Here is an 18,982-nt window from a genome sequence, read left to right as displayed (position 1 = left end):
CGACCCGGGTACGAACCCGTGTCCCCTGCATCGGCAGGCGGACTCTCAACCACTGCGCCACCAGGGAAGCCCAATCACATTTTCTAATAAATAAAATATGTATGCTTGACTAGAATTTTTATTTGAGAATTGTACAGAATTCCAAAATGGCATAAACTTTGTAGAGACCTTTAAAAAATGTCTAATAAAACTGCCTTTATTTTTTTTCCTTGAAGAAGTACTACTTATGCGGTATCACTTCAATTAAAATGTAACTCCTGAGAGAAAAAGAGTAGAAAGAAGAGAGCACAGTCTTTTATACATTGTGCTGAGAAATACGAGACCTTCCTACATGAAGACTAATCCAGTCAAAATAATTGGCCACTTTTGTGTAAACGCCTGGGAACTCTGAATTTCCGCAGTTCTCACCCCAACTCACAACACCCCAAACATAAGTCACATTGTTGGCGTCCTTACAGACTAAGGGGCCTCCAGAGTCCCCTTTACAGGCATCAATAGAACCATCATCTGTACCTGAGAAAGACCAAGGAAAAAGAAAATCACACATTTACTTCCATTTGTCAAGGCTGCCATGCTGACTTCCTGCCTCTTCCACCAATGCCTGTACTGACACTGACTTTCTTACACTTGCCTAACAGGCAATAACACGTGCGCTCCCTTACAGAGCGGGCCCACGGACTTGTAGAGATGCAGGTTGGGAAATGCTGTGTCTTCTACTCATTCTCCAAGTTTAGCAAGGGCTCCCCCTCCTTCCTCTACTTTGTGGAAGCATATACTATGATGAGATAGCAATCTGAAAGTAGCTTCAAAGGCTGAGTGGGAAAATAATAGAAGGACCTAGTGATCGTTGAGTGCTTAATATGTATTAGTCATTCATTGTTTTAATCCTCACCACAACCCTATGAGAGAAGTATCATTATTATCCCTATCTTAAGATGAGACAAGACACAGAGAAGTTAACTAACTTGTCTAAGGTCATACAGCTAATAAGTGGCAGAGCCTGGACTTGAACCCAGGCAGCCAGACCTCGGAGCTTGTCCTCTTAACTGTGCTATTTCCCCTTGGTAGATTTTGTGCTATTCTCTCCTTTTGTCCTCTGTAATCCTGAACTCCATTTTAAGATGGGAGGGCACAGGAAATGGCCTGTTTACTTTCTTCTCACTCTTATGACTTTCTAAGATTTTAAATCACTGTATCCAAGAAGTTATAGGAGGTCAATAACTCTGCCTTTTTCTATAACCCACTATTTATAAATGGTTTCAATAAAGTGTCCTAAATGCACTACCCTGGCTGGTACCCTGCCTTTGGGTCACCAACAAAAGTAGGGACTGCTGTAGTTGTGTTAGGTAGTAGCAGTAGCATCCCTGTGATCTTAAAGGAGAGAGTGGAAGGTATTGTGGGAAGCATAAAGGGATTTCCAAGGAGGGAGAATTTACTTCCAACTGGACCCATTTGAAATGAGATCATTTGGATTTTTACTTAGAAATCTGGGTTTTGATCCCAAATATACCACTTGTTGTCTGTAAGACTTGGGCAACTTATATAGCTGCTCTGCATCTCACTTTGCTCATCTATTAAGATCACCAAGGTTGCAGGTGAGGAAACCTGCTCAAGGTCACACATGTAGTAATTGGTAAAAACCGGAATGTAAACCCAGGCAGTCCGATTCCAGAGGCTGTGCTCTTAATCACCTTGCTAGACTGCTGCATAATGGCTTAAGGAAGATTTTTCCTCTTGGTATCAGGTTGTGGAACTTGAGCTGAGGGAAAGGGACAGAAAAAGTTTGATGATGCAACAGCCAGAGGCCAAAGGAAAGAGTTGGAGGCCCAGATAAAGGGGGTGACTCAGTGGGGAGGAAAAACATGTTTGGTTAGTGAGTATAGAGACGTTTCTGAGAAGCCACTCAGTGCTTACCTGCACACTCCATTTCTTTTTCAAAGTAGCGACCTGGGTAGAACTTAGAGCAGTTTGCTATTAGGTGAACTTCACCCCACTTAAGTGAATAGACTTTTTGGTTATCTAAACAAAGAGAGAAAACAAGTAAACATTTTAAAGTTACAAATGAGAACTCAAGTATTTGCTTTCATAATTTAGTAAACCATTAGGAACATATAAGAATATATATTTTCTTTAATACATATGTAAACTTTTGAGGATAATTGATTAGCAAACTTAGTCATACAACTGATGGTATCCCCAGTTTCTAGAATTGTCTTTCTAAAAATAGTCAAGGGGCATTATTGAACGTCTGGCCTGGGTACTGTGAGATGAATAGGATAGACTATTCCACTCTGATCACTGAGTCCAGTGGCAGGGCTGGGGGATGGCTAGGAATCTGTTATCAGCTTACGTAAATAGCTCCTGTCTTCTTATAGTCCCTTATGTCCTTGAAAGTGCTTGTTAGAGTGCAAACAACTTTTTAATATAGGAATTTAAGATGAAGGAAATACATATGAAGTTACCAGTATCTATGTGTTTTTGCTCCTGTGAGGAACTCTATCTCATAAACGATCTGAAAGTGATTGAAAGAGGATTTAGGATTTCCTTTCCTTTTAAGTCACAGATTTGGGACTTGAACTTGGTCCAAGGAAAGACAAGGACCAGGTGCTGTTGCTGATTGACAGTCCAGGGAAGATGAGAACAACCTAAGAACACAGGGTGAGATGTCTCAGGTACAAGGAGTGAATTTTTGCCCTGTCTCCCCTCTTCCTTTCTCCCAGCTTGCAGCAATTTTTATGTGCTCTAAGAGGGCAGGGGCTAGGCCTGATTCATTCACTGCTGCACCAGCACCCAGCCTCATGCTAGCACAAATCAGTTACTTAATAAATATTTATGTAATTAATGCAGGAACTCAGTAATTCTATTACACACTAAATATTTTATGCCAAATGATGTGGCTCCTCAACTTATCTCTAAACTACCTGGGGACAGAGACCTCTTGCTTATCCTGAGAGGACACCACCACAGACCCTAGCAGTGTATTGAGCACGTAGTAGTTAACTGTAGGACTAATATTCTTCTCTTCTGGGAGGCACAGGAAGAAACAAATCCACCAATGTATGTAGCAAATCAGGAAAGAGTTTTTTTCTCCTTCAAGTCCTACTTCAAGTTAGTCTTAATATGACTACCTTATTCAGGATAACAGCTTTTCAAAAATTAGTAATTTATTATTTCCCCTAACTCAGGATAAGCCTTCAAAAACTGGGAGCTCTTGTAACATGTGAGAGATTTTTAAGAATCGGGAGATTGCTTCCTCCCCTGAACTCTTGTTCTCTATGCTTCTTGAAGCCTCTGTCACGTTCTGCTGTCTGGTGGTGGCATTCATGTCTGATGGTGCCTCTGTACTGTAAGTCCCTTGACAGCTGGCCTTTGCCATCCCACTTTGTAGCCTCAGCACCTCTTGTTTGTTGGCTGGGTCCATATTTTTCATCAGTGAGATCTTAGAACTTTAGCCTTACTATCTTGCACTCACAGAAAGGGCTCAATAAATGTGTTGGATCACATTTGATTAATAAATAAATCAGTGCATAAGAATATCTCTACTAGTTTATAGAAAATACATGGAATAGAAGCACATGTTAAATGCCACATCAAGGATACAATCATCCAAACTCAAGGTGTGGAAATTCTAAAATAAGAATGACCCAGTTTCATTTAAAATAAATACGTTTTAAATGAAAGGAAGAGGTAACTGTTCTAGATTAAAAGCGATTTAAGAAAAATAGCCACTGAATGCAATGTGTGGACACTGTTTGGATCTCAATGGAAATAATCTGATTGTAAAAATTTTTTGTGAACAATTAAGGCACATTCAACACAGCTGGTTATTAGACGATATTACGGAATCATTTTTATTTTGTTGAGTATGAAGGGTGTTGTGGTTTTGTTTTTGTTTTTTAAGTCCTTACCTGGTAAAGATGTATACTGGAGTATTCATGGGTAAAATTACATGACAGCTGGGATTTGATTTGATATGCTCCAGGAAAAAGTAAGTGCATGTGGGGGAATATGTTGAAAAGCTCCTGATTTGTCTTTCAGATCCTTTCTCCGCCCTTCAATGCCCTGCCCTCTGCCCTGAGAACCTGAGCTGGAGGGATTGTCTCGATAGGAATGCCTTCACCTCAGGTTTCCAGCTGCTTTCCAGCAGAGGACTCCAGCAGAAGGGAAGGAGGGAAGGAGAGAGGATAGTGAGATTGGGGCTGGCTATAACCTTCAACCCAAAGTCATTACTTCTCTCAAGGTAGCCTGCTTTACCTAAGACTCTTTCTCCTTCTGGTAACTTCTCCTTCACCTTATACCTTCAGATCCAGGAAAGGTCTCAGTTCTGGTACTTTTAGTCCTGGGTTCCTGCATAGCCCTTGTGGTTCCCCAACCTCGCACCTACATCTTTGTTATTAACTCCTTTTTGAATAAACTTTCCTAATTATCCTATTGTGATTGTGATCAATTCAGGGAGCTAAAACAAGAACGGTGGAATGTTGATAACTGTGAAAGCTGCGTGAGGAAAGGTAGGTTTATTTTACTTTTATCTCTACTTTTGTGAGTACATGTGAATGTACATAATAAAAGTTTTTAAAAAACAGAACATGGAATTCCCTGGTTGTCCAGTGGTTAGGACTCTGCGCTGTCACTGCCAAAGGCCAGGGTTCAATACCTGGTTGGGGAACTAAGATCCCACAAGCCGCAAGGTGCAGCCAAAATAAAATAACATAAAATATTAAAATGTTGATATTAAAGAAACAAACAGCCAAGAGGCACATGAGAAGATGCTCAATATCACTAATTATTAGAGAAATGCAAATTGAAACTACAATGAGGTAAACCTCACACCGGTTAGCATGGCCATCATCAAAGAATCTACAAACAACAAATGCTGGAGAGGGTGTGGAGAAAAGGGAGCCCTCTTGCACTATTGGTGAGAATAAAAATTGGCACAGCCACTATGGAGAACAGTAGGGAGGTTCCTTAAAAAAAACGAAAAATAGAGCTACCATATGATCCAGCTATCCCACTCCTAGGCATATCCGAAGAAAACCATAATTCGAATTTTTACAAGCACTCCAGTGTTCATTGCAGCATTATTTACAATAGCCAGGACATGGAAGCAACCTAAATGTCCATAGACAGAGGAATGGATAAAGAAGATGTGGTACATATATACAATGGAATATTACTCAGCCGTAAAAAGAATGAAATAATGTCATTTGTAGCAACATGGATGGACCTAGATGTTGTCATACTGAGTGAAGTAAGTCAGACAAAGACAAATATCACATGATATTGCTTATATGTGGAATCTAAAAAAATGGTACAAATGAACCTATTTACAAAACAGAAATTGAGTCACAGATGTAGAAAACAAACTTATGGTTACCAAGGGGAAAGGGGAGGGAGGGGGTAAATTGGGAGATTGGGATTGACATATGACATAGTAGACATATAAAGTCTATTATATATAAAATAGATAACTAACGAGAACCTAATATCTAACACAGAGAATTCTATTCAATACTCTGTAATGGCCTATATAGGAATAGAATCTAAAAAAAGAGTGGATATATGTATATGTATAACTGATTCACTTTGCTGTAGGGCAGAAATTCACACAATGTTGTAAATCAACTATACTCCAATAAAAAATTTAATTAAAAAAAAAAGAACGAATAGAAGGACATAATACTTTCTGGATGAATTAATTACTAATAAAATTTTAGTATTTTGTAAATCTTGGGTATTCAAACATACCACAAATCCAGGTTCATTTACATGCATATTTTATACTTTTCAATATGGCAATTATGAAGAATGTGTTGGAATAGGAGTCTATTAGACTAATGCAGTGAAGTTATTTACAAAGAGTTTAAGAGGTCGAAAGGAAGCTAAATTTCTAGGCTGACTTCAAGACGAAGGGAAGAGCATGGCCTAAATTAATTCTAATCTATCTCCAACTTAGCATGTCTTGCTAATAATTTGTCCCTAAGGGTCTACATCTCTTATTCATATGAATTTTCACCTCAAGTCTTCTTAGAAGCTCAAAGAATGAATTCTTCATGTTCTCTTTCTCTTTGTGGGATGTGGAGGTGTGAGGCATGGAGAATAGGGGAGGGCAGCGGAGAGATCTGAAGGGTTTTGGGATCACTGACTCAGCATATACTATGATTATCCCTTTGAAAACCTTTTTATCTTTCATCCATATCATTCCAACAAATCCAGAAAGCCCATGCTATATGTCCCCCGTCACTCTATTTTTTTCTTGGTGAATGGTTACCCCTCAATGTACGTTCTATATCACAGAGTATAGGTATCCTTTGAAACTCTAGGTCAGGATCAATTACATAACTTGAAGAACCAAGTGAAAATTGAAAATGTGAGGTGGGGCCCCTGCAAAATTTATTAAGAATTTCTTGATGGTGACAATAGACCAGTACACCAAGCACAAGGCACTTCGGTGCCCAGAGCCCATGGGCAACCACACAGGTCCTATGCCCATGAGCTGGCCTTGGCTGGACATTCACTTTTCTGGATTTGATGCAATGTTTCTCTCTGAACACTAGGAGATTAGCTCCTATGCATTTCTATTCCTATTCATTTTTCAGCCCCTGGATTCTGATTAACAAACTGTAAAACATACCTTTTTCTCGACCCCAGCCAGAAACGATGCATTTATCATTAGGTTGAAATAGATAGGGAGACCAGGGGACACAGGCAGGGACGGAATGAGGCAACACACATTCTTTTCGGCTTGGGTGTTTTTTCATTTCAATCAAAGCTATGTCATTTTGGTAGGTGGCTCCATTGTACTTATCGTGGATAATAATTTGATTTACCAACTGAACAGCTATCTGAGAGTCAGGTCTTAACAAGTTAGTAAATGATGTCCATATTTGGTAACGATGAATTCTGCTGATTCTGTAACAGAAAGGAAAAGGGAAATAAATATATTGAGAAAAAAAACAACTACAAGTTGGACCTCTGATGCTTCGTCTTTAAATTCTCCCTTTTTAAGGCAGTTTTTCATTGTCCCAGATTTTCTTTTTAATCTTTGCTGTCATGAAGCAGTGCAATTAAATTTTCTTAGGACAGAATTAAAGTCCGTGGGTAAATGAAGAGAGGAATAGTTCACCTAACTGCTCTATTATGTTAGGGACATAAAGATCCTACTAACTTCCAGATATGCCAGAAGTAGAAGGAGTTGGCTGCCTCTGAAGTAAGAGCACCGGCACTGAAGGTGTTTAAGCAGAGACCAGAGAGCGTCTAGCAAGAAATGTGCTTGAGGAAATAGGGAGTCAGAGCACAGAACCCCAGAGGTTCCCAGGGTGAAGACCACAGCAGTCATCATTCTGACCTTTAAAACTGACTTCATCCTAACTCTGCATTATATTTATTTGCTCACAAGCCTTTCTTCCTGTTTGTGCTACCTGAAGTCAAAGATAGGGTCTTATCATCTATAGATAGATGCCTGTGTTGAGTATCATACCTGGAACATAGCAGCTGTTTTAGAATTTGGTTGAAATGGTGAATGGGCTAAATATTGCCTGTCCCTATGCCTCACTCTATTTTCATATCAGTTTTCACCTCGTGGTTTCCAGCAAATTGGGTGTCTACCATCACTTTCTCAGGGAATCACCTTACAGTTAAACAGTGATGTCCTAGGAACTAATGAGTGTTCAGGATGCTTTTATTTAAACTTAGAGTTCCAAGAATGCTGTGTTTCATATTACTTTTGGTTATTTTTCAGGATCAGAGGTCCTGAATATTGTTTAACGTTTAACTGTTGATCCATTCAATTTACTTAACGAATATTTAGTGTGTACCTACTATTACCAGGCACTGCGTTAGCCACTGGGATGCAGAAATGAGCAAATCGGAAATAGTTCCTGCTTTCATGGAACTCAGGGTCTAGGAAAGGATGCAGCATTAAGTGGATAATCACACCAGTGAAGATATGTATTCTACTGTAAAAAGTGAGAGGAACTCACAGCACATGGGTTCTGAGAACGTATCAGGAGGGCTTAGACTTTAGGGAGTGGGGGAAGGTTCTCTGAGGAAGTGAGGATTGAGCTGAGATCTGAATAACGAGTAGCACTAACTAGGGAAACAAGGTAGGAAAGATGCTTTCAGGCATGGGAAACCACATGTGAAGGTCTCTTTGCAGCAGGGAGCAAGGTACACTTGAATAATGGAAAGAAGCCCAGAGCAGGTGGAATAGGGGCAAGAAATGGCGCTGTGGGACAAGACGAGATCAGCAAAGGTAAACAGGGGTCACATCACTTGGGGCCTAATGAGCTGTGTTAAACATTTTGTTTAGTTTTTTATCCCAAGAGGAATGCAAAGCCGTCGAATTTTAAGTAGGAAGTGGTCAAAACCAGGTATGGAACTACTACTCTTGCTGCACAGTAGGCAATGGATAGATGGGGGCAGTGCTGGGCAGTGACTGTGGGTAAGCCAATTCAGAATCGGTTGGTATAATCCAGGAGAGAGGTGGGAGCAGGGTAATAGTGGAAAGAAGTTTTGAGAATTAAATAATTGGAAGTTAAAGAAGCCATCTGGAGTTGGTGATATACTGGCTGAGCTACGGTAGGCTTGAGGGAGTGAAGTGCGAAGACTTTTAGATTTCTGCCCCGTGTAGCTAGATGAATGGTGCTGTCATTTGCTGAGATAGGGAACACTGGGTCAGGGCCATATCTGGGGGAAGGGGCATATCATGAGCTCGGTCTTAGACCTTTTGAATTTGATTTACTTCTGATACAGCCAAGATAGTCAGTGTACTGTAGGGTCAGGGTTGGGGAAGAGGTCTAGGCTGGAAATATCGTTGTGTCAGCATACGGTGGTATTTTAAAGGACAGATAATTTTAGGAAGAAGAAGTAAGAAGAGAAGAGGAAGCCAGGATACACCTTGAGGAACTCAGGTATTTCACGTAAGCAGTAATGCTCAGTCACTGGAGGAGGAAGCTGCAAAGAAGGCAGAGAAGGTGTGACCAGAGAGGTAGGTAGAAAACCAGGAGAGTGTGTTGTGTAACAGAAGCCAAGAGAAAAGGGTCATTCAGAAGGAAGAAAGTAGAGTTGGTGCATTGCTCCAATCCATGAGGATTTTTATGGGTGTCATTCAACAGATTTCCTATCTCTCTCAACTTTGGGTCACCTGCAGATTTTCTAAGCAGGCCTTCATCTAAGTTACTGTCAGATACGTTGAACTTGATTTTACCCTGGCTCTGCAAGTGACTTGTAGTGTTGCTTTAGCCAAGTTACGTAACTTCTAGTCTCAGTCTGCTTAGCTAGAAAGTGGGAGGAATAACATTTACCTCTTAGGACCGTTAAGAATATTAAAACAAAATAACATATATGAAAGTGCTGGACACAGTATCTGCTCTGTAAGAGGTGCTCAATAAATGGTGTTTCATTCATTCTAAAGGTCATAACTGAGGGCAGAATTCTGAACCTGTTCTCCAGGCTGACCTTGATCCATGCAAATGAGCCAAGTGAAATAACTTGGTACCTAAAGGTTTGATCTGCCCTTGCCAGCTGGGATCAACAGTTCGGTGTGAGGGGAACACAGTGGATTCTGGGGAATTGGCCTCTGGGATCCCGATCATGAATATCAGAGGGCGTTTAGCAGATAATAGAGTGGAACTTGTCAGTTATTTTTCTTATATATGTTTTTATTTATCACCTGCCACAATCTCTATTACCTAACTTCATTGTTTCAGGAAATCCAACATCTACTGGAGATGCTTTTTTTACCTGACACAATGTGCAGCAGTCAGAATCCAACAGCCACCGATATAAATTCCTCCACAGTTGATTTTCTCACCTTCCTTAATTGCCACCTGCCATGGGAAGTCTCCCTGTAAAGACATTTGTGTGGTCACTGCCATCCTCCCAGACAGGTGGCTCGAAGATATTTCCATGGCAAGACTCTCAGTCTCTTGTAATTACCACATTCCACCCCCACCTCTATTTTTTCAAACTTGAGCTGCTCCTGGGAAGTGACATTATAACTTTTTGTGCGGGTTTACCACTTTTGCTGGCTTTCCTCCTATGACTCGTCTCCTTCGAATATGCGTGCTCTTTTTAACTCCACAGGACAGTTTAGGGAAAAACGATTTTATCCATTTTCTTTCTTTAAGAAAGGAAGAGATTGTATCATTATGATTTTGAAACCATTACCTTCTGGGCAAACTTCTTGATTATCTATGCCATAAAAACAGCAGAGTCACAACTAATATGAAACAGGCCAGATTCATTAGTAACTAATTTTGGATGCTAAACTGTGCTATTCACCTTGTTTAAAAATTCTGGCTTAATATTAAAATTGGCTTGATTCTCTGAAGTTCTGCCCAAGGTGGACTAGTGGCAGAAAGAGGCTGCCTGAGGGGTTAAACATTTACCAGCCTCTGGAAGATAAGAGAAGCCCCATGCCCGGGCATTACTACCATGACAGTTCAGGATGGGGGTCACAGGCAGAACTCCAGCTTCTTACTTTCATAGTTTTTACTTTCTAGAGGCTGTTTATATGGGACTGTTTTCAATAATATTAACATTAATGATGTTAATGTTGAGGACTTTCTGTCAGGCCCCAGGCTAAGTACTTTGTATATAGTTTATATCACTTAATCATCATATTAACCCTGAGAGGTAATGTGCCAGGAACCCTTGGACAATCCAGGATCAGTGGGCTGGGAGGGGGGTTGTGTTTTTAGCCCTTGACATGTAATGATATTTCCTTCCTCTGTGAGCACTCAGACAAGGCACGTTTGTCACTGGGAGACATGGTAGAGCAAGGCTTAAGACATGAATTTGCAAGAGAATTCATGACAAAGGAAGAAAGTAAAAGTATAAGATGCTCTTCTTATTCTCTTGCTCTATTTTATCATGTCACAAAAATTTCTGCAATCCCAAATGAGAAAGGAAAATTAATATCACTCTCAATTACTTTGAACATATAAGAAGGAGGTAAGTCCTCAAGGCAGAGAAGTTGTGAACAAATGTGGACAAAAGAATTTGGGGGGAGTCCCATCTATCCTAAGAACTGTGTTGGGGGAAGAGTGTGATGATAAATTTTAAATTTCTGCTTTGGACCTTTGAAAGAAGAGGGACCCCTTCATTTGAGGACTATGAAACCAGCTTGGGTAGTATCTGAAAATTAATGTTACCTTGAATAGAAAATAAAGGGCCTTGGTTAGAAATCCCTCTAACTGATATCTGTAGCTTTGAGATCTAAATCTTTCACTCATTGCTTGATTTTTAAAAAATTGTTGATAGCAATTGGAAGGGAGTCTTACATGAACTTCAGTTTTTAAACCTCCTAAAATAGGGAGACAGTTCATTCCTAATTTGCATTTGAGCTTGTTACTCACCTAAGGTCACACAACTAACAGATAACGGAGTCAGGATTTAATACAAGTCAGTCTGACTCAAAAGCTCTTATCAACTACTGTCTTCCCAGAAACTTAATACTTTAATTAAATTTGGCCCTCAGTGCAGAACTGGCCAAGATACAGATCTTCACAGACCTCCTGTTATCATGGTTTAAAATATTGCAAAAGAGCAGGTTCATTCAATTAACATCTATTATTTTTCTATTTCAAAATGTATGTCCTGGGTCACACTTGAAATCTAGTTGTTTTTGATAAAACTGACCTAACAAATCTCATAACAAATAGAAAAATCTTTTGTAGGACTAGAGTGTTGTTTTCATTTCAAAACTAGCCATATGAATTAACCCATTTTAAAAGCAGTTCTCAAGAAGCATTTATACTCGTTTTTCTTAAAAATGATAAGGAAAGTAGTAATGTTATTTTTTTCTATTTAAGTTGATATCAAAGGTAATTGTTGCTTGAATCAATTATATTGCATATATGCATACATACTCACACACACGCAAATGACATTAAAATGCAAATTTAACCAGTGAAGGACCAGTAAAAAAGAATAATGCTAACTTACCTGTATCCATATCAGCAGTCAACATTTCTGTTTCTTCTATAATCAAACAAAAGTTCCAATGTTTAATATTGTGTTTATAGTAAGAATTAAATCATTAAAATCATTTAAACTTTGTTAATAATTATCTGTCTAAACCTTGTCCTACCTTTAAAAAGGACACTACAAAATCTTATTTCCTTTCTATAGCTAGGTAATTGTGAAGGCTCAAGATGACCGATGTAAGAAAATTTTCAGGCACAAACTACAGGTGTCTGTTGGCACAAGTGAATGGTTAGACTCATGGTACTGCAGAGTTCTGCATTTAGAGCAGGCGAAATGCCCAGTTCAGAGAAGAAAAGCATCTCTTTCAACTCTGCATTTGCAAGGTCTTTTTTTTTTTTTAATTAATTAATTTATTTATTTATTTTTGGCTGTGTTGGGTCTTCGTTTCTGTGCGAGGGCTTTCTCTAGTTGCGGCGAGCGGGGGCCACTCTTCATTGTGGTGTGCAGGTCTCTCACTATCGCGGCCTCTCTTTTTGCGGAGCACAGGCTCCAGACGCGCAGGCTCAGTAGCTGCTCCGCCCAGCTGCCCCGCAGCATGTAGGATCTTCCCAGACCAGGGCTCGAACACGTGTCCCCTGCATTAACAGGCAGATTCTCAACGACTGCGCCACGAGGGAAGCCCTGCAAGGTCTTTATATAACGTAGGGAGCAGTTATAGACACTGACTGAAATAGTCCTGAGCTGACATTAAAAAGGGTCTTCTCATTTTGTATGTATAATAAGGCACCTCTTAACAGGGGTTATGCAATGTTTAATTGGTTTCAGTGTTAGGCATAGTTATTATTAGCCATCTGGGATGCAGAAGTCAAAAGTTAAACAAAAAGAAAAACAGAAACACATTCTCTCTTCTTCCTTTTTTTCTCTTAGACCTTTGCTTGAAGTTATATGGGATGATTCCGTCTTCACTCTACTGTCCTAGAACATTTCAGTCATGGACAGGATCATCAGTTCTTTGACCTGAGGATCCAAAGGTGAATTCCCACAACGTGTTGTTCTGTCTTGGATGAGGGTGCAGCCCAGAGGGGCAGTGTTACTTTGCTGCAGCAATCCTGTGTTTTATCACTGGATTTCCCAACTTCTTTTTGGGAGAGACATACATGTATCTGTTATGCTACACATCTAGGTTATTTTCTGTTCAGAGCTTTCACAAAAGCAACAACATGAACCAAAGAGAAGACTTCATATTAAATGCTCAACAAAGGAAGATGGGGAAAGTCCAGTGTAGCTGAGATATACTGGATATTAGAAGAGCAGCATAAAACTCCAAGAGCACAGACCGTAAGGAAAACAATCAATGACTTTGATTAAATAAAGATTTAAACATTTAAAGATTAAATTTAATCTTTAATCTTGGCTAAAGTTAATAGATGGGTGACAGAATGGAAGAAGGTATTTGCATGTGTAAAACTGAAAATGGATTAATATCTAGAATGCAACAAGAAAGAAGACTGCAGCCCCAATATGAAATGAGGCAAAAGATGTGAACTGGAAAAAGGACAGAAGAAAGAAAAGGAAGAGGAAACTCAAAAGGCTAGTATGCATATGAAGAGAAACCCAAAATCATTGGTTACGACAAAAATTCAAATTAATAAACAATGGTATATCACTTGAGAGTATGAGACTAGCAAAATTAGAAAGCTGCATAGTACTAAATGTTAGTGGGTTTGAGGCAAGCCCTTGGGTGTTGTCGGTGGAGATGAGGACCACTCTGCCAGAGAACGAGCAGGCACTAGTTTGTCAGATTAAGTAGAGGCATACCCCAAGACCCAACAATTCTTGGCCCAGCTAGATGTCTCAAAGAAATCCTCCCACACATCCTTAAGGAGAGGATATTCACTGCACTGTGAGTGCGGGCTGAGAGTCCATTACTGAGGAGGTAGAGAGTCACTTGTGAAAGATGAACACCACAGTGTTTTATCATGTGGCAGTTAGAAGCAACAGATTAGATGGAAACATCGCAACATGGACAGATCTTAAAAACGTAATGCTTTGTGAAACGATAAAAAGGAAATATAAGATCTAGAACACAATACTATGTGAATTACAGATGTATGCTCACAAGGTAACAGTACACACTGGATAAGAACGTATACAAGGGCTTCCCTGGTGGCGCAGTGGTTGAGAGTCCGCCTGCCGCTGCAGGGGACGCGGGTTCGTGCCCCGGTCCGGGAGGATCCCGCGTGCCGCGGAGCGGCTGGGCCCGTGAGCCATGGCCGCTGAGCCTGCGCGTCCGGAGCCTGTGCTCTGCAGCGGGAGAGGCCACAACAGTGGGAGGCCCGCGTACCGCAAAAAAAAAAAAAAAAAAAAAAAAAGAATGTATACAAACAAAAAGACATACGCATTAAATCACATTAAAATGGTTGCTTATGGGGAATGGGAGTAAGGTACAGGAATAAAGGAGAATAAATAAAGCAAGAGAGGGGGCTTGCCTGGACAGAGATAATCATGTGCAATGAGCTAAGGAATATCATTAAGTCATCTCTTTGCCCCTGAGGTCTGAAACTAGGAAGGAAGGAAGGACAAGAAGGAGGGAAGGCGAAAGGGAATAAAGAAGAGGAAACAAACAAAAACAAAACAAAATAAAAAGGACAGCAGCCTTGGAGGGCAAAATGACAAGAGGGAGGGAATACAAAGAAATAGTTGAAATTGCCATTTAGAACAGGGCTGATCTTGAGCATATAAAAGTCACTCAGGAACCATAGGAGGACCATAAACTTTTAGTAGTCATTTTATATGAATAATGAAGAAAGGGATGACCCTAAAGAGCTGGAAGATTTCGGGATATCTGTTACAAAAGTAAATAAGGAAATACCTGTCATAAAAAAATGTTATCTTTCCTCTGGTGACAATTTCTTCAGGAGCTGCCTTGGTTTTGGGGAAAAAGCAAAGGAAGAGAAGGGTGTTTGGCAGAGGTGAAATGTGCAGGGAATGTGCCTTGGGTGGTTTTTGGCTAGCAGGCTGTGAACGGGGAGTGTGGGAATGAAAGTTTACCACACTGCGGGGAAAAGGCCACTGTGCCTAAACAAATGTTAAAACTGGTTATGTCATCCTCAGTTAATAGTTACCTTAAAATATAAGATAACAGCAGTGCTTGCTTGTATTTTGCTTCAATTCTGCAATATCCCGAGAATTTAATAAATTTTTTACCTTGAGCCATATGTAAAGCGCCTGAAAAAAGAACAAAAACAAAAAAATTACCACAGCAAAGGATAATTTTTATTTGGAAAAAAAATGCATACCATTTCAAGCTAGAACACCTTATTCTTCTCAATTTTGTAATATAAATTTACAAAATTTATTTATTTAAATCTATTGTAAAAATAGATTTACCTTTAATTTCAGGATGTCCAGTTCCTAAAAACAAAACAAGAAACTCACTGTAGCAAAGAGATCATTTTCACTTGAATTAAATATACACTAATCATTAATACTTCAGTAATAGTATTACAACTTGAATATTTACAAAAAGATAAAAGGGAACCACAGTATGCCATTTTTTGTGGGCACAACCAAATACTTTGATTTTTAATACTGCTTAACAAATATTTCATCTTACATTTAAACACACACCAGTTTCACCACAGCAAGGAAATCATTTTAACTTCGGTTTTAAAAAAGGATTCGTATTTTAGATACATTGGAATACATACCCAAGAGCCGACTTATTATATAGTTAAACAAAATTTATGTACTCTTTTTAACTTATATTAATAAAAAGTGGGTTTATAAAGGATAAATGAAATTAAGGTATACTCCAAACCTCCCTTGGTTTAGGGATTCTGATCTGTTCCCTGAAAGGAGAGATCAATGAACATATTAATATATTTATTTCACATCTCTTCTCTCACTTGCCTTTTCTCAGAGAGGGAAATATTAGAATCATTATTGAAATACAAAGCAGAGCTCACTCTAAAGATGGATAAACTGAAGTAACGATGACAGTTGACAACATGCATTTTTGATATGGATTCAAGAAATTAATACTAAAAGTAAGCTTTATGTTGTAGCTATTCCCTTGCAGTGGGATTCTTTTTTTTTTTTTTCTGATAAACTAACAAATTCTGAGGAGGAGGATAGGGAGGGAGATGGGAAGCAGAGGAGGAGGTAGAGAGGAAACCCCAAATATTATTATACTGCAGCAGTGAAATCAAACTGTAGAGCTTCAGAGAGAGAAGCTGTATACTGTATGGTTCCACTCATATATGGCATCTAAAAAATCCAAACTCATAGAAAAAGAGGTCAGATTTGTGGCTACCAGAGGCAGGGACTGGGGGGCTAGGGGATTGGGTGAAGGTGGGGAACTGGGTGAAGGTGGTCAAAAGGTACAAACTTGCAGTTATAAGGTAAATAAGCACTGGGGCTAGTGACGTCACCAGCACGGTGACGATAGTTAACACTGCTGTATGGTGTACTTGAAAGTTGCTTTGAGTAAATCCTGAAAGTTCTCATCACAAGGAAAAAGAATTGTAACTATATGAGGTGATGGATATCAACTAAACTTATTTTGGTAATAATTTTGCAATATATGAGTCAAGCTCATGCCGTACACCTTAAACTTCTACGGTGTTGTATGTCAATTATATCTCAGTAAAACTGAGGGTGAGGGAAGCTATCAAGCTGCACTGGCAAAAGTCAGGGCACTGTCTTCCTCCCTGAAAAAATTTTCGAAATTTCTTTCTCTCCTCTCTTCACTAAGGATTTCACTACATTTAACCAACATTAAAGTATTTTGCTCAACTGCTTTATACCCTTCAAAAAAATTAACGTGATTTGAAATCCTAAAAAGTGTGTCTTTTAAGAACTGATATCAATGGAAAATTAAACAAAATTTCATTAAAGTCAAGTACTTGGCATACCAAGCAATTATACATAATTAATATCAATTAACTTATCCATACATATCTTCAACATTTATTTAATGCTTATATGGAAGGCACTTTACCTGGGACATTTGGAACGTAAAAATAATTTGATCCTGTTTTAAAGGTGTTTGCTGTTGAGAAGGAAAGGTAAGACGAGTACAAAAACCTATAATAAACCATTAACAGTAATTCAGTGGTGTCCTGACACGGACTTTACCACTACCCAGGAGGCTGTTGTGTCACTTCCCAGTTTGTGTTCTGTGACGTCATGTCAGTGGCTTGAAATCACCCACGGTGGGAGTCATTTACAGCCCAGAAATTAGCAAAAGCTACAAATCAGGGAGTCCCTGTCCCTCTTCAAAGCCAACTGTTAAACATTGACCAGCGCACCACTGGATTCGTTCCATAAGTGAAGTGGATTCAAGGACCCACACTCCTCCTGCAGCCTTCGCATCTTTGAAGAAAGCAGCTCCATCCTTTCCGTTCTCAGGCCAAAGCCCCTGGAGCCGCCCTTGACTGCTCATTTGTTCTCACACCCCCATCCAATCTATCAGCAAATCTTTCTGGCTCTAGTTTCAAAACATATCCAGAATCTGACTGCTTCTCATCATTTCCTTTCCTACCAACTTATCCTAGTCACTATCATCTCTTCCCTGGATTATCGCAGTAGCTTCCTCACTGGTTGCCCTGCTTCGCCCCTTGCCCTCATACAGCCTATTCTCCACCCAGCAGCCAGGGTAATCGTGATTTAAAATGTAAGTCAGATCATGCCGTTCCTCTGCTTAGAGACCCAATTTCACTCACTAACAGGCCTCACTGGATCTGCCCTGATCTTCCACCCAAGCACCGCTCCAACCTCTCCCACTGCTTGTCTTCTAACCCACTGACGCCACCTGGAACACCCGCCGCACTAGCCTCCTTGCTGATTGGCTCTCAAACATACTGGAATGGTCCTGTCTTAGGAATACTGCACTGGTTGTTGCCTCTGCCTAGAATACTCTTCCGCAGACGTCTGCATGGCTGGCTCCATCTTTTCCTTCGGCGCTTTGCCTAAAAGTTAATAGTGAGTGAGCCTTCCCAAGCCGCCTTACCTAAAATTTCAGAACTTACTGTTACCCCCCTCCCCGGGGCATTTGATATCTTCCTTGCTTGCTTTATTTTTTTTTCTTAGTACTTATTATTTTACTAGATATTTTTACTTATTTCTCTATTGTTTCTCTTCCTCCACTAGAATATAAGATCCATGAGGGGGCAGGGATTTTGAAATATTATTCACTATTGTAACCCCAGCATCTGGAACAGGACCTGGCACACATAGTAAGAACTTAATAAATATCCATTGAGTAGATGAATGACTGTATTAACTTATGGAGATTTTTCCTCCAGAAAGCATCAATGGGAGCAGGAAGTCAGTCTGTGTGGGACACAGTAGGTACCTAGTAAATATTTTCCACCTTTGGAGGTTTTCCAGTGAGCACCAAAAAGCAAAGAGCACCTACTCACTGCTTTGAAACTTGGTAAGTAAAGGGAAAGAATTATATCATTCTGCCTTTCTACGACGAACTGAATTTCGTGGAAACAAAATAGTTCTTCTCTATAGAATTCCAGTTAATAAATGCAGAAGGAATGTTGAGTTAGAAATTGCCATTTTTAAAGAGAAGGGGGAGAGATAAATTAGGAGTTAACATATACACACTACTATATATAAAATGGATAACCAACAAGGACCTACTGTATAGCACAGGGAACTCTACTCAATATTTTGTAATAACCTATAAGGGAAAAGAATCTGAAAAAGAATATATAGATATATATTTCACTGTGCTGTACATCTGAAACTAATACAGCATCGTAAATTAACTATACTTCAATAAAAATTTAAAAACATGAAATTGCCATTTTATAGTCCCTATTGACAAATTGGCTCTAGGCAATAATTACAAAGCCTGCTAAAACCCCTGGGTCAAATAATGAAAAAAAGTAACCATGAAACTTTAAATTACCTTCACAACCAATTTCATCTTCTCCAGTAATGCAGTCCACCTCACCATTGCACTTATACTGCTTTGGAATACAAACACCGGATTTACAGAAAAAACTTTCACCTCGGCACTCTGTGCAAACATAAATAC

General features: G+C 39.6%; 1 protein-coding gene across 1 annotated transcript in view; it reads right to left on the bottom strand.

Annotated features, from left to right (window-relative positions):
- Window positions 1-295: 295 nt before the first annotated feature.
- Window positions 296-18,982, bottom strand: part of CFI (complement factor I) — a 34,789-nt gene continuing 16,102 nt past the window's right edge. Inside the window, 9 exon segments of the mRNA XM_007463228.1 lie at window positions 296-513; window positions 1,915-2,019; window positions 6,632-6,909; window positions 9,742-9,845; window positions 10,017-10,120; window positions 11,947-11,982; window positions 15,136-15,156; window positions 15,319-15,342; window positions 18,854-18,964. Of these exon segments, the coding sequence (XP_007463290.1) occupies window positions 296-513; window positions 1,915-2,019; window positions 6,632-6,909; window positions 9,742-9,845; window positions 10,017-10,120; window positions 11,947-11,982; window positions 15,136-15,156; window positions 15,319-15,342; window positions 18,854-18,964 (1,001 nt within the window).

This window comes from Lipotes vexillifer, unplaced genomic scaffold (assembly GCF_000442215.2).
Source record: "Lipotes vexillifer unplaced genomic scaffold, Lipotes_vexillifer_v1.1 scaffold769, whole genome shotgun sequence".
Taxonomy (NCBI): domain Eukaryota; kingdom Metazoa; phylum Chordata; class Mammalia; order Artiodactyla; family Lipotidae; genus Lipotes; species Lipotes vexillifer.
Note: the sequence above shows the minus strand (reverse complement) of the source record. Positions and strands in the feature narration are given on the sequence as shown.